General features: G+C 49.8%; 2 protein-coding genes across 6 annotated transcripts; both read left to right on the top strand.

The window, feature by feature from the left end:
• The first annotated feature begins 204 nt into the window (after positions 1-204).
• Positions 205-5,308, top strand: fezf1 (FEZ family zinc finger 1). The gene is made up of 4 exons (XM_049722454.2): positions 205-1,008; positions 2,074-2,208; positions 2,647-2,779; positions 4,000-5,308. Exons 1-4 carry the CDS (start codon positions 205-207, stop codon positions 4,266-4,268), a joined length of 1,341 nt encoding a protein of 446 aa, XP_049578411.1. The 3' UTR covers positions 4,269-5,308.
• Positions 5,309-5,435: 127 nt separating this feature from the next.
• aass (aminoadipate-semialdehyde synthase) lies at positions 5,436-14,950 on the top strand. Of its 5 annotated transcripts, none has more exons than XR_007482049.2 (25): positions 5,436-5,528; positions 7,028-7,257; positions 7,361-7,537; positions 7,736-7,820; positions 7,898-7,965; positions 8,159-8,305; positions 8,376-8,454; positions 8,697-8,824; positions 9,095-9,246; positions 9,308-9,430; positions 9,506-9,617; positions 9,723-9,782; positions 10,400-10,467; positions 11,747-11,868; positions 11,939-12,068; positions 12,202-12,312; positions 12,380-12,488; positions 12,549-12,689; positions 12,764-12,931; positions 13,009-13,104; positions 13,163-13,278; positions 13,443-13,531; positions 13,703-13,879; positions 13,954-14,146; positions 14,636-14,950. XR_007482049.2 is itself a non-coding variant. In XM_049722361.2 (25 exons), exons 3-25 carry the CDS (start codon positions 7,033-7,035, stop codon positions 14,076-14,078), a joined length of 2,808 nt encoding a protein of 935 aa, XP_049578318.1. In that variant the 5' UTR covers positions 5,472-5,528; positions 6,446-6,592; positions 7,028-7,032; the 3' UTR covers positions 14,079-14,950. The 5 variants fall into 5 exon arrangements, 4 of the variants coding, with proteins under 4 accessions (XP_049578316.1, XP_049578318.1, XP_049578319.1 ...); XM_049722361.2 differs by adding an exon at positions 6,446-6,592 and having other exon boundaries at positions 5,472-5,528; positions 13,954-14,950; XM_049722360.2 differs by lacking the exon at positions 5,436-5,528 and adding exons at positions 6,215-6,372; positions 6,446-6,592 and having other exon boundaries at positions 13,954-14,950.
• Positions 14,951-15,375: the final 425 nt, after the last annotated feature.

The raw sequence follows: 15,375 nt of genomic DNA, 5'->3' as shown, positions 1-15,375 counted from the left end.
GCTGGGGTCCCGGCTCTCCGCACGCCACTATCGAGCGCCAATAAGCGGGTGCAGGGTGGGGGGGTGAGAGGGGGGTGGGGCGGGGCGGGGTGGGGTGGGGGTCTGCTCGAATCCCGGTCGGCTGAAAGGCCTGTCGACGATGGTGATGACCCTCCCGGCGGGCCGCTGAGTGACGACGCTCGGCTCCCCCTCGAGCGGCGCTCCATGGACGCGCGCCGCCGCGGCATGCCGGGCGCGCCCCCGGCCGTCGCGGGCCAGCAGGCCACGACGCCGGCCTCCTCTTCCTGCTCCTCTTCCTCCTCCTCTTCCTCTTCGTCGTCGCACGCCAAATCCTTGGCCTTCTCCATCGAGCGGATCATGGCTCGGACGCCCGAACCCAGGGCGGTGCCGCTGCCCGGCTGGTTCCGGCCGGCTCCGGCGAGGCTGCCCGACGTGTGCCCGTCATCGCTGCACTGTATGATCCCGCTGGTTCCGCTCGGTTACGCGGAGCAGCACCGGCTCGCCCTCCACCAGGGCTGCCCGGAGGCGGGCGCGGCGGCGCTGGCCGCGGACGTCCCCCCGGCAGCGACGGACCTGCTCGGGTTCGGACTCAACTACGCCGGCCGGCAGGATGAGCCCGCCCGGAATCAGCCGGACGGCGGCCATTACAAACTTTTCCGGCCCCGCGTGGTGACCCAGTCGGCGTTCCCGTCACGAGGAACCGTGTGCTACCTCAACTGCAGCGGCGGCGGCGCGGGCGGCGGTGCCGGGGACGCCGCTCCGGCGGGGCTCCTCAACCTGCACCCGATGGCCTCGTACCTGCTGTCCGGCAGGCACAAAGCGGGCCCGCTTCCCTACCAGGCTGCGCAGAACCACCTGCAGAGCCTCATCAAGGAGCGCGACTTTGGGGAGAAGATTCTCAAGAGCTCGTCGTCGTCCTCGGCGGCGGCGGCGGCAGCGGCGGCGGCGGCGGCGGCGAGACTTGCTGGAGGAAAACCCAAAGTGTTCACCTGCGAAGTCTGCGGAAAAGTATGTTTCGTCACTGCACGCCAGCAATAATATTCCAATTTAGAAAATATGTCATGTCAATTTAGTTCGTAACGAATTGGATTAAGAAAAAATAAAAAAAGACAATTCGATTATCGTACTCGTGCATATATATATATACACAAGCATGGCCCATCTACAAAAAAAAATGGAACTTCAAAATTATTTTGGAGACAAGTTTTATTTAAAAAAAAAAAAAAAAGCCGCATCGAGAGTGTCTAATCAACGTTTGAAAATATCTTTCATGTGTGCACAATTATAGAATTGGCCTAAAAAGATGTTTGTAATTTAAATAAGGCAAACATTGATTTGGTGTAAATGAACATGTTTCTGCTTTTTAGAAGAATCACGCCGAACACTAAATAAATGTTGACATGTTTTCAAAAGGTTTGACCTGTTTAAAAATGTCAGACGTGGTTCTATAAACTGTCCAAAATGACCTTTTTTTACATGTCGATCTATTTATTTCAAAAGGGACATGCTGAAATACTTGGATTGATGTTTAACGTACCGTCAAATAATGATCTCGTTCCAAAGTGTCAATCGGGAATATGTCCTTAGACTATTTCATTGAATGTAACCATGTAATGCATGTGAAGTATATTTCAATATCCAGTTATGTTTCATTTGTAATTTAATTAACGTAATTTCTGATTTTATTTTGAAATAGTATATTCTAAAAAATCAACTCTTTCATCATGTGTGAATATTTTTGGTTGAATGCATAAAATATTGAATTTGATTTATTTTCCAACGCTTTGAAATGTCATTTTGAAGATGCGCGACTCGTGAAAATGTGCTGATTTGAACATGACAAGGTGGCCCGCAAGTTTTTCAAAAATGATGCGCTGCATGCGTACATTTTTGGACATGTTTCAATATGTTAATTCCGATCGTCCGATCGTTTCAAATGGGCCTGCTCGTCCGCCGCGCATGTGCGAGCAGGACGATGAGGAGGAGGAAGGAATTAAATAAAAGTGCAAAAAAAAAAAAAAAACAACAAAAAAAAAAAAATAAGAGGCACATTCTTCATCTCGTGTGTTTCAGGTGTTCAACGCGCACTACAACCTGACTCGCCACATGCCCGTGCACACGGGAGCGCGCCCGTTTGTCTGCAAAGTCTGCGGAAAAGGTTTCAGGCAGGCCAGCACACTCTGCAGACACAAGATTATACACACTCAGGTAAAGCGCGCGCGCGCACGCACGCACACGCGCGTTGTGTTATTTGTCAAAGTTAGGTTTTTGGAATCGAATAAAATAACACATTGCACATATTTCTGCGCGGTCGAATTTGCATTTCGTTCATACTCTCATTTTCTGCAAGACTTTTCATGCGGTGAACAAATGCTTTATTTCGGATTCCTACTATATTAAAAAGATAGTCCTCAATTGATGCCATAACGAGTACTTGGGAGCGCATTGTCATATTCGCGGGCGAACCAACATAGCATGACCTTCATCATTTTTTTTCTTTTGGGGGGGGGGGGGGTAAAATGCTGGGCGCGCGCGCGCAGGAAAAGCCTCAGGAAAGTTGTTTTGACGTGGCAGCGCAGCACGCGCGTGCAAATGTGAGAACCTGCTCCGGTGTGAGTTTGTTTGTTGTTGTTGTTTTGGGTGCAGGAAAAGCCTCACAAGTGCAGCCAGTGCGGCAAAGCGTTCAACCGCAGCTCGACGCTCAACACGCACACGCGCATCCACGCCGGCTACAAACCTTTCGTCTGCGAGTTCTGCGGCAAAGGATTCCACCAGAAAGGTGAGCGAGCGCTCGCAGCGGCTTTCTTAATTGCATCAGTAGTCCAAATGAAAGCGGAATTAAGAAAACCGTGAACATAAAAAAAAAAATCGGATTTAAGTCACATTATGAATGAATTATTTCTTCTGTGATCATCAAGTAAATAGTATTGAAATGTTGTTCAAATATTTAAAGCCACCAATATAAAATCAATAATAGTCAATTGACATTTTGTCTTCCATAATTTTTAAATAAATGTATATTTTCAACATACTCAAGTACATCATTTAATATACATCATATAGATGTTTTCACAAATTTGGGCGTCCATAGGTTTTTAAACATTTTATTTCTTTTGAAACAGTTTTGTATTGGCAACAAACGTTTGGCAGATAACTCATTAAAAAAAATACAACGGAAATTTTCACACACACACGCTGTGAATATGTGAATAAATAAATAAATAAACAAATAAATGTTCAGAAAGTGGATGGATGTTTGAGCGACTTTCCGGCAGTCATGAATGTAAATGAAGTCATTTTGTAGATGAACTTCTGACTTCCCAAAATAATTGTATCGTGCGTGGTCAAATATTAGAACAAGCACATTGAAAATAAACATCGACTCGTTATTTTTGCGCATATATCATTATCATTATGAGTATTATTTATTGCAAGGCACTCAAGGAGGTGTCGCGCTGTCGCCGTGGTAACTACAGCATCCTCTTCTCAAGACTGATGCTTCATTTTTCTTTTACAAATGGCGTGACTGACCGCTCATTTTTGAGCTGAACGTTCTTCCTTGACTTTTCAGTATCAAAGTAACCACAAAACAAACGCCAATAATAATAACTTATTATATTATTATTATTAATACTACTAATAATGACAACGTGCTAGGTGTAATTACCCCTTGAATTGACATCAAAGATACAGCTGAGAGACCATTTCATACTTGAGTCATTTCGTCTGTGTAGAATGACTAATATTAGTACCGTAGTGATGAGCTGAGAGAGGAGTTGAGACATCCCAATGAAGAGTACATCCATTTCACTGTCTTATACTACCCCCAGGTGGCCATTAAGGTTTTTGCACATTTGCGGGCCCTTGATGAATGTTTTTGCATTTTCTGCATGAGAAATAATGTTATATATAATTTTCTGTTTTTTAATAAAGTGATAGAAAAAAAAATGGAGCCATTGCCATTTGCTGTCCATTGACGTACGTGTGGTGCCCCCGCAGGCAACTACAAGAATCACAAGCTGACGCACAGCGGCGAGAAGCAGTTCAAGTGTTCCATCTGCAGCAAAGCCTTCCACCAAGTCTACAACCTCACCTTCCATATGCACACACACAACGACAAGAAGCCCTTCACCTGCCCCACCTGCGGCAAAGGCTTCTGCCGAAACTTCGACCTCAAGAAGCACGTCCGCAAGCTGCACGAGCACGCCGCCATGGCCATCCAGCGGGCCGCTGCCTCGCCGCCGCCTGTGGCGACGCAGCGGCCCTGAGCCCTGGACGCGGGTTCGGGCCAGCCGCCGCTCGCCTTTCAAAACCACAGAAAGTCGTCGGAGCGCGTCCGTTCCGCCATATAGAAAGATTCTATTGAAATAGTCATCCATCTTCTTCTTTCAAACTTCAACAGTTTTAATCACAATAATGTGCCAACATCTAGTGGCCAACGGTGGAACTACAGCCACCATGAACAGAAGAAAATTGAGGTGTAATTAGACCACCTCTCCCCCCAAAAAGGTTAAGAAATAATTTAAAAATGCAAACCAGTCACGTTTTGTTCCCAATTGCCAAATGCATGACACTCGGCGTGACCACGCCCACTTCCTGGTGCTTTTTTTTTTTTTTTTTAACTGGCCAGTATTGATTACCCTTGCATCGAACCTTTTGCATCAGCAGACATCTTTGGGCTTGGTTGACAGGAGCTTGAGTGAGTGACAAGAAACTACTACCTGAAAACAGGCGGTTAGTTTTTGGAATGGATGACTTCCCACTGCTGAGGCGAATTTCCACCTCAAGTCCCAAAAAACCTCAAGTTCACGGTTACTGTTTTCTAGTTTAGACAAGGTTCCTACCAGAGCCCAGCCCAAAGCTTCTTGGATCTACTCTCCTGTCGTACGTATCGTCTTCATTTGACCCCTGACCCCCCCCCCCCAAAAAAAAAAAAAAATCACATCCACGGTAGTTGGATGGTCCGACTGAGTAAATCTCACAGTGCCACCGATGCGCATTGCCGTGTTTTGCTAACTTCTTGAGGTCTTGAGTGTCTTTCTTGTTGGACTTGCCTGACAGGAAGCTGCTCTCAGGCTCAGCATGGCTGGTGTCCAATTTAGGACACTACTGCTCCTTGTGGACAAAACGTGCTAGGACATATGGACGCATTCAAGATTTTGTTTGGAAGCTGCATTTCCAACTTTTTAGTTCTCGGTACTTGAAAGTGTCCCCTCCCTCTTTTTCCCGAGAAAGTGTCTGGACTGTTGGATTCTGTTTTGTTTTAATTGTTAAATTAAATAAATGTCTTTGTTGTTATTCACCACGATCAATCTTGATGCTTACTAAGTGTCACTTGAGGCTAAACATATATTTGATGATTTTTTTAAATTATTATTCAAATATTCTGTATTGCTAAGTCACATTTTGGCATTGAAAAAAAAAGTCAAACTCAATGATTAAATGAGCAAGTTATGACTTGATGTATATGCTGATGCATTTCCCTCCCCTTTAACGACTGCCACGGAAGCACGTCGGTTCGTACCACGGTGAGCTAGTTAAATTCTTGTCTTTCTATTAAGAACCCCTCCGCAAACTCATAACTGCCACAGTTAAGTGCGTATGTAGCAGTCAAACCAAACAGAGGTTAAACGGCTAGTAATCATTCATCGTGTTTGCTTTTGGGTACTTCGGGTGCTGTGACGTCAAAGTTGCCAACTATCGCTTTCGGCGTGTGATTTTGCAATTTCACGATGTGCGACGGCTGGTTGTTTTCATGGTGCAGGCAGCGGCAAGTGCTGCTTCGTAAGCTTTCCAAGTGACTGTGAAATACGAGACCAGTGATTTAACGTCAGCCACGTCGGTTCGGCTTTGGGTCATTCGAGTGGGACGCCTCCATTTTTGACCCACGAGAAAGGCTCAAGGGCGAGGCATTCTCGAAACCCCGGAAATGCCCAAACGTTTTGGTTTGCTAATTATTGAACCATAATGTTTTATTTGTTAGCAAATGTTTGTATTTGAAAGATGGGCGGGGAAATGCCTCAAGTGCGGCGTCGACTCGCGTAAAACATGACCATTAGTAGTGGGACTTTTAGAGCGTGGAGGAGTCACGCTCGATTTACGACTCTCTGAGTTCCCTGAAGTACACAAACGTGACGTCATTCTACACTAGGAAGGTTCCCGGTTCCCGGTATTACAATCCCGGAAACGGTTGGATTCTGCCTTCCCTTCAAGATAAACATCTCCATTTTCTTTCAACTACAACTTGGACACAACTTCGAAGCGCTCGAAAGATACATTTAAGTCCTGAGTTGTTCACGTGGTGCTCATAAAAGTAGTGGAGCAGAAATAGTGAACAAGACTCAACTCCGCTTTAATATCCAAGATACCCTCGTAAGAAAAATCGCTATTGTTTTGAAAGCGTAACCGGGAAATGATGTTTTTGCATCTTCGCTCTGACCGTTAGGTGACCCATCTTCTTCTACCGGTGTAACCTCTGAGTGACACTGTGCAAAAACTTCTCCGTTCCGTTGTTTTTCCTCCACGGGCTTCCAAAGCTGAGCCGCTGGTTCCGTCCGGTGCGCTTGCGGTCCGGTGGGCTTCTGACAAGTTGGTGAGCAACTTAGTTTTTGCACCAATTTCGCTTTGCGTGTGTTCTTACTTTCCGGCGCGACTCGGATTGTCCACGCGTCGAGAAAAGGCAAAGCATGCGTAAAACACGATGCGCCTCTCACTTTCTCTTTTGTTTCCAGTTCACTGACTTGTGCTTTCTTGACGGACGCGTTAGCTTAGTCATGTAATCAGTGCGTGCAACAGGTTGAGACGCGGTTTCCGGCGGAGTCAATCTCATACGGCCACTCATACGGCGTGTTTTCATGACTTCTTGACGACTTGAGTCATGAAAACACGAGGTCGGCGTGACGTCCTATTTCCACTACTGTTAGCTCAAAGTTTGAACAATCAACATTTCGTGAGCATTTGATGCATGGAAGCAACTTTTCATGGAAACGCCAACATCTGTTGTTTTCCTTCCATCTTTTGTGAGCAGAAGCCATGTTTCGCTTCCTGAGTCGCCAAGGTCGGAGGCGTCCGAATCCGAGCTGGCAGCCGGGGCAGCGGCGTTACGCGCACCATCGCGCCGTCGTGGCCATCAGGCGGGAGGACATCAACCCGTGGGAGAGGCGGGCGCCGCTGGCCCCTCGGCACGTCCGCGAGCTCACGCAAGACGGAATCAAAGTCCTGGTGCAGCCGTCCAACCGCAGGGCCATCCACGAGAAGGTCAGATGGGAAGTCTTTACTCGCACAACTCATTGACCATCAAATTGATCCGTAACTCTTTTGAGAATGGAACATGACCGAGCGGCATCTCCCTCCCTTTCAGTTCTACGCCAAAGCGGGCGCCGTCATCCAGGAGGACATCTCGGAGGCCACGCTCATCCTCGGCGTGAAGCGGCCGCCCGAGGAGAAGGTGATCCCCAAGAAGACCTACGCCTTCTTCTCGCACACCATCAAGGCGCAGGAGGCCAACATGGGGCTGCTGGACGACCTGCTCAAGAAGGTGAGGCGCACGCACGGCCTGGACGTTGGCGCTTTTGCTCTGATCCGTTTATTCACTCACGAGAACCGTCATTTCATGATCCTGGATACGGTCAACGGATGCAGAAAAGAAACATTGTTTACAGAGACGTTGAGGCTCCATGGCAATAGAGATATGTATAAAAGCACTCATTCTGATGCTGCCGCTTTGTGTTTTCAGGAGGTTCGTCTGATCGACTACGAGAAGATGGTGGACCCTAACGGCTTTCGCATAGTGGCGTTTGGTCAGTGGGCCGGCGTGGCAGGTACCGATACGCCCCCAAACATTCCAATGATTAGCTTTGTCGTCTTTTTGTGGAACTCGTTCCTTGTTTTTCTTCAGGCATGATCAACATTTTACACGGTTTGGGTCTTCGCTTCCTGGCGTTGGGCCACCACACCCCCTTCATGGTAAACCCCCGAACACATGTTTGTATGACAGCGTGATGCTAAATTCCCATCACGAGTACGCTTTGGAATTTGCAGACCGCTGCCGTGTTGCTAACAGCTAAATGCTCTTGAGTGCACTGTGATGCGAACGGCTGGCTGGCTGGCCGGCTGGCCGGCCGGCTGACTGTGTGCGTTTGCTCCCTTGTCCGGACAGCACATCGGCATGGCGCACAACTACCGCAACGTCTCGCAGGCCATCCAGGCCGTGCGGGACTGCGGTTATGAGATCTCCCTGGGCCTCATGCCCAAGTCCATAGGTCCCGTCACCTTCTGCTTCACCGGAACCGGCAACGTCTCCAAGGTATGTCCTGGAAAAAGATGCCAGCTCCGGTTTGAAATGTATGTCACCTCGTCCGCGATATCTCTTGCAGGGGGCGCAGGACATCATCAATGAGCTTCCCGTGGAGTACGTTGAGCCTCACGAGCTGAAGGATGTCTGTGAAGCTGGAGGTGCAAAGTTATTGTTCCTATTTCATGAACCAGAAGCTATCTGGCTAACTATAGCTTGCGCTTGACACCGTTGTTGTTATCGGGCATCGACAACATTTTTAGCAATTAGCATGTGGCTGGCAGCATTGTTGGCAGTTCGACCCTAGCTGTTGATCTTGTGATGTTTTTGTTTTTCCATCCATCCATGGAGATTTTGTTGTTGTGTTTTTAGCACGTGGCTAACAGTTAACGTTGCTGTTTAGATATGACCAAAGTGTACGCCACTGTGCTGAGTCGTCATCACCACCTGATGAGGAAGAGCGACGGCATCTACGACCCCATGGAGTACGAGAACCACCCAGAACTCTACACCTCGCACTTCAGAACCAGCGTCAGTACACCCACACACTCTCTCATATTATGACCTCATCAGTGAGAAAAGGAAAAGAAAGATGAATCGCTTCGAAATCATTTGTTGAACAAAAATGGAATCTAAAAAAAGAAACCCAAAAAACCTGGCCGATCATGTCTTTGCACAAGTATGCACACCCTCTTCTAACGGCAGATGTGGCTCCAAAATGTCAGCTTGCGGTCCGGCGACATTGTGACCACGGGAAACAGGATCGCTAACGCGCAGACGCGGTACGGCTCTTGTCCACAGGTGGCGCCATACACCAACTGCCTGATCAACGGCATCTACTGGGAGCCTCAGACCCCGAGACTCCTGCGCCGGCTGGACGCCCAACAGCTGCTCCGACCCACGCGGAGCGGCGGCGGCGGCGCCAGCGAGGGCATGCCGCAACTGCCGCACAAGTAAGCGCGCCGTCGCCGCTTTGGCCGCAGGCCGTAGATTGAGGAGGCCCGTTTGCGCCAGGCTGCTGGCCATCTGCGACATCTCGGCCGACGCGGGCGGCTCCATCCAGTTCATGACCGAGTGCACCACCATCGACAAGCCCTTCTGCATGTACGACGCCGATCAGCACATCGACCACGACAGGTAGCGGCGGGCACGCCGACGGCTCTCCGGAGCAAAGCCGACGAGCGCTGACGGCGGCGCGTTTGCCCTCGCCAGCGTGGAGGGCCACGGTATCCTGATGTGCTCCATCGACAACCTTCCGGCTCAGCTGCCCATCGAGGCCACCGAGTACTTTGGCGACCGCCTCTTTCCGTACATCTGGGAGATGGTGAGTGAGAAAAGCAGCGGCACGGGACGGGACGGGAAGCGCCCGCTCCACTTTGTCGCTCGCTCGCTCGCTAACGAGGCGGCCGCCTCGCGTTGTGTCCCTCAGCTGCCGTCGGACGCCAGCAGGCCTCTGGACCAGGAGGACTTCAGCCCGCAAGTCCGAGACGTAAGTTGGTCGCAACATTTACTTTGGATGCAAAAAGAAAAGGATCATAATGCAGTGCTGTCTAAAACCTATTGCATTTGTTTTTTTGGGAGCTATGCCCAAACCATTTTAAAAAATACATTTGTAGTGTCTACTATTTATTCTTTCGAGAGAATTGCTCCAAGATCATTTTATTTTATTTTATTTTTATTTTTTTTGTTAACACTTAAAAAGACACATTTTCTTCCATATTTAGTGCAGTCTAAAATAAGTGTTGGAAAATCCATTTTCTTTTGTTTTTGTATGTTTTTACTTTGTTGATATATATATCTCGGTTGCATTCCCTTTGAAAGTTGCTTTTCATTCTCCACCACTCAATAAAAAGAAATGAAATATTTCATATCAATGAAAATAAACGAATAAATAAATATAGTACATATTGAATAGGTATTAAATACATGTAATAAAAGAAATGAAATAAAAAGAAATGAAATATTTCATTTGTTTGATGGAATATTTGCTGCTACGAGAGCAAATCATTTCAATTGGTGTGTCAGTCGTCCACGGTCGGGTTGTTCCTGTTTGGAGATGTGCCAAGTCATTTTTTGCTTTTGCTTTGTTATTGTTGCTGAATGTAGGCGGTGATCACCTCCAACGGAGCCCTGACGCCAAAGTTTGAGTACATTGAAAAGCTTCGAGAGCAACGGTAAGACGCACGCACGCACACGCGCGATGCACATTTAATGACAGCGATGACCATCTTATCCATCCTCGGCTGTTGATATTTGAAATGCATATTGGGGTTGCGGCGCTTTATAAAAAAAAAAAAAAGAAACAAACGGGTGGGGGCGGGGCAAGACGAAACAGCCCCCCGCCACTGTGTCGTTGCGCTCGTGCATCTTGTCCTCTTTAATGAAAGGCGTCTTTTTGTGCGTGTAATGTGATTACTTTCACAGTGCGAGATGATTATAATCATTTCCATCTTTTTGTTCATATTTAGGCCAGCGTGTCTTAAGACGTCCTAATTGATCTTTTTTGCCTCTCCAGACAAGCCATCCAAGGTTAATCTTAATCTTAATTCCTCCTTCACATATGTGAGAGGAAAAAAGTCGCCGTCTTGTGCTTTCTTGAATTTTTAATGAAGGCGCACGAGGCGACCGCGCTCGCTCGCTCGCTCGGACCCGCCGCGGCTGCTGGCGTCCAATTAGCGGCGGGCTAATGAGAGCGGGAGGGAGGGAGGGAGGGTGTCTGCTGACTCCCGGGGGGCTTTCGGGATGGATGTTAACAAGAGCAAAGGTCAGCGGGGTGGACGCCGCCCCTCTAATTCGCGGCCGGCTCCTATTGTCAGCAAGCGTAATCATCCGGCAGGGACCAGCGCACGCCTCATTGTGTCCGAGCAAAGGGGCGGGGCAGCAGGGGGGGGGGGGGGGGGGGGGCACTTTCTGTGTCTGCACTATAAAGCAACACATTTAGCATCATTATTATTATTATGAATAAAAATCAATTTCAACTTTTTATTTTAAATTTTTCAAATCATGTTATGTTTAACTCATTCACTACCAACGCAGTTAATATCTTTGACATCTATTAAACCGTTAAACCGTCAATGGCACTGAATGACTTACGATTTGTTTTGACCCTAACTCGGTAATATGTCACCGCCCAGATTGCTGTGAACACTAACGCTCTGCAAGACACAAATGCGCCTCGTTGCCGGAATCAAGTATTTGATCCGCCATCAAAGTCACAATAGCGTTTGCAACGGAATCAATCAAAGCAAAGCAAAGCAAAGCAAAGCAAAGCGCAAGTTGACGCACGGACGAGTCACGTGACTCACAAGGCTTTGCAAAAATGTCCCGTCGCTCGGTTAATCTCTCATTTTCCGGGCCAAAGTACGCTCGGCTTTGCATGGGAGCACCGAATGAATTTGAGTCCTGCCCGTGTGGGCTCTTGTGAGTGTCTTTGTGTGGTGTGACCTCCGCCAGGGAAAAGTCTCAAATCGTGCGCAAAAGCGGCATGAAGCGAGTTCTCTTGCTGGGCTCCGGCTACGTCTCCGGACCCGTGGTGGACTACCTGACCCGTTGCGACAAGACGCAGGTCACCGTGGGTGGGTGAGCCGCCGACTCTCATTGTGGTGTTTTTCCGCAACTCGAAAAAACCTTTGTTTTTGCCTTTAGCGTCGGTGTGCATGAAGCAGGCGCAGGATCTGGCGGCCAAATACCGCAACACCATTCCCGTCATGCTGGACGTCAGCAGCCAGGAGGCGCGCCTCGTCTCGCTCATCCAAGACCACGACCTGGTCATCAGGTGCGACGGCGCATTGTAACTCCGAGCTAGCCGCTTAGCATGTCACCGAGCCGATGAATGAATCGATGACTCGAACGGAGGGACGCATGAATAATTGCTTAGCATGCAGCACGTTATTTGTTTTCCTTGGCAGCCTGCTGCCCAATGTGCTCCACCCCCTGGTGGCAAAACACTGCATTGACAAGAAGGTCCACATGGTCAACGCCAGCTACCTCAGCCCGGCCATGAGCGACCTACACGCCAGGTAAACGCACGCACACACACAGGCGCACGTTTGGGTGGGCAGCTTTCAAGGCGTCTGCGTGCTTCAGGGCGGAAGAGGCGGGCGTGACGCTGGTCAACGAGATGGGCTTGGATCCCGGCATCGATCACTTGCTGGCCATGGAGTGCATCGATCAGGCCAAAGCGGACGGCTGCACGGTGAGTACGCGCCCGGCCGGCCGGCGTATCGGGTGGCTTGACTTGCGCGGCCGCACGCAGGTGGAGTCGTACGTGTCGTACTGCGGCGGGCTCCCGGCTCCCGAGTGCTCCGACAATCCTCTGCGCTACAAGTTCAGCTGGAGTCCTTCGGGCGTTCTCCTGGCCTCCGTCAGCCCCGCCGTCTTCCGTTGCGACAACCGGGTACGTACGGTGGTTTGAGACGCCCCCTGACCAAAATCCACACGGCGGCGGCCAAAATGTTTTGTGCGGCTCAGCTGGTGAAGATCCCCGGCGGCGGCGGTCTGATGGACGCCGTCCGGCCCATGGATTTTTTCCCCGGCCTCAACCTGGAAGGTTATCCCAACCGCGACAGCACCAAGTACGCCGAGCTCTACCACATCCCCGACGCGCACACGCTGATTCGAGGGACGCTGCGCTACAAGGTCAGCTGGCTTCAAAGCGCTTACTTTGGCTGTCATGGTCGTAGCGGAGGGAGTAAGAGCGTTGTTGCGGCTCGCAGGGTTTCTCCAGGGCCATGCGCAGTTTTGTCCAAGTGGGTCTGATCAACAACGAGCCGCACCCCACGCTGGCCAACGCGTCGTCGGCCGTCACCTGGGTAAGCAGCGGCGCCCCGCCCCGCCCCTCGCCGACTGACTCCGCCGCCGTGTCCCCAGAGAGCTCTCGTGACTCACGCCATGGGCTTGCCCGCCGACACCCCGGACGACGCCTTCCGGGCCGCCGTCCACCGGCGCCTGGATGGCGACGAGCGCAGCCTGGACGCGCTCAAATGGTGAATATTGCACTTTTTCCAATTTGGCTTCATCTGACTTTGTGAGAGGCGGCGCTCGGCTCGGCTCGGCCCGGCCCGGCCCGGCTCGCAAGTGGCAAATGGAAAAGGCCGCTTCATAGGCGTGCGTCACCGACGCGTGCTAACCCCGGTCGACTTGTGCTCAGGTTCGGCATGCTGAACGACGACGTGGCTCCTCACGCCGACAGCCTCTTGACGGCGCTCAGCAAACATCTGGAAGCCAAACTCTCCTACGGTATCGTCGGCGCGACGCCACCCGAGCTTACTCGAGTTCTGCCCCCATTCGGGTCCAGTTCTCGGTCACATTTTGGTTTCGTTCTCTTGCTTTCCTTTTTAGTTCCGTTTTAGTGGGCGGTTTGGGTCTTTTGTCAACAACGGCCGCTCAACAAGTGGTTTGTGCGTGCAGGCAGCGGCGAGCGCGACATGATCGTGCTGCTCAGCGACTTTGGCTTGCGCCACCCGACGGGCGAGCTGGAGAGCAAACGCCTCAGTTTGGTGGTGTACGGCGAGGTGGGGGGATTTTCGGCCATGGCCAAGAGCGTGGGCTACCCGGCCGCCATCGCCGCCCGCATGCTCCTCGACGGTTTGTCCATAAAGCAAGCGCCACCGACGGGCGGCCTCGCCAGCCGATTTGATTTGCGCTTTTTGCCTTTTTAGGTGAGATCGCTTCCAGGGGCGTGCTGTTGCCCATGAGCAAGGAGATCTACGTGCCGGCCTTGAAGCGCCTCAAGAACGAAGGGCTCAACGTGGCCACGACCAGCAGCCTGCTGGAATCCTCCTGATGACGTCAGCCACGCCGCGCCGCGCCCTTCGCTCCACTCCTTCTGACCAATCGCTCGCTTTTTTAGGGGTACAACATTTCTTCTGTGAACGATCCATCTTTCTCAAAGTCTACTAGAGCCACACCTGGAAGGTTCACAGTGAACTCTCACGCCTGAAAGGAAACAGGAAGTCGGCCATTTTGCACTCAGTCAAAGCTCCAAAAATGAAAATTGGCAGTCTCACCCATCGGGGGACGCGTCGACCGTAACGGGACTCTCGTGTCCAAAACTCTCAGGGAACCCAAAGTGAGGTCGGCCATTTTGAATCGGGGCAGCCCCCTCGATAGTGTTGAAATCGAAGGAGAGCTTGGCTCCTTTGCGCTCACTCGGCAAGTTTTGAAAAATCAGCAAGTCGTAAATTTCATACGCTGAAATGAAACAGGAGGTCAGCCATTTTGCTTTGAGTTAGCGCTGAGGATGTTACGTGCCGTGCCGTCTGTTAAAGGGAAGATTTTACTTGTGAGCAGCATCGTGTTGTAACGTTTGTTGTTTTTATGTCTCGCTGTATTTGCCTGCAGGTCAACGAGGGAAACGGAGGGAAAGCAAAAGTCATTTGTGATGTAGATGAGGTCAAAGGGCAGCTTGATGACTCAAAAGTGGAAAGAAACAAATGGCATCTGTGTGAAAGATGCAAACAAGCCTTAATTGGAGACAGCAACATGAATGGGCAAATGATCGCCCCGCTTTCCCTTTTCTTCTTGTATTTATTTGACTCGCAATGTGTTGTGATTGTCAGCCCAGCTGCTTTTAGTTTGAAACTTTTTTTCCTCTTGGCTTTGTCTTCCCACACGCAAAATGTTTGAAGTTTGCCGTCAATAAAATCCCGCAGTTTAGTTTGTGCATTTACAAGTTTTTCGTTTGCAGCTTACGGGTCAAGGTTGTGGCCTTGAGGTCACAACATACGAGTGGAAAGGTCACCAAATGTTTTCTGCCCTACTATACATGGTCATTTTTTTTTAAAGAAAAAAAAAGCCGGTGCGATCAGGGGAGTAAAAATACAACATAAAATCAATATTAATAGTAAAAATATAACATCAACCAATATTAATATTCGCCCACTGATCTTTATGTATAATAAATGTGAACATTTGGCCATTTTTGTAGCCTATTTCCTGTTCAAATCCAAAGGTGAAACGCTTTGTTTTGCTGATTAAAAGGCACAGGTTGAGGCAGGGAGTACTTTGCCGCACTGAGGGGGCGCTCGTGAGCCAACGGGTGATTTATGTTGCCCCATTTCTTGCCGTAGAGCGAGACGAGA

Source organism: Syngnathus scovelli, chromosome 6 (genome assembly GCF_024217435.2).
Source record: "Syngnathus scovelli strain Florida chromosome 6, RoL_Ssco_1.2, whole genome shotgun sequence".
NCBI lineage: Eukaryota > Metazoa > Chordata > Actinopteri > Syngnathiformes > Syngnathidae > Syngnathus > Syngnathus scovelli.
This window is presented reverse-complemented; position numbering and strand designations above follow the sequence as displayed.

Bases quoted from the DNA above. Each gene is read 5' to 3' on its own strand.
- fezf1 (XM_049722454.2), top strand. From the start codon at position 205: ATGGACGCGCGCCGCCGCGGCATGCCGGGCGCGCCCCCGGCCGTCGCG. The intron at 1,009-2,073 runs GTATGTTTCGTC...CGTGTGTTTCAG, and splicing joins CCTGCGAAGTCTGCGGAAAA to GTGTTCAACGCGCACTACAA. The intron at 2,780-3,999 runs GTGAGCGAGCGC...GTGCCCCCGCAG, and splicing joins CAAAGGATTCCACCAGAAAG to GCAACTACAAGAATCACAAG.
- aass (XM_049722359.2), top strand. From the start codon at position 7,033: ATGTTTCGCTTCCTGAGTCGCCAAGGTCGGAGGCGTCCGAATCCGAGC. The intron at 9,618-9,722 runs GTGAGTGAGAAA...TGTGTCCCTCAG, and splicing joins TTCCGTACATCTGGGAGATG to CTGCCGTCGGACGCCAGCAG. The intron at 12,069-12,201 runs GTGCGACGGCGC...TTTCCTTGGCAG, and splicing joins GACCACGACCTGGTCATCAG to CCTGCTGCCCAATGTGCTCC.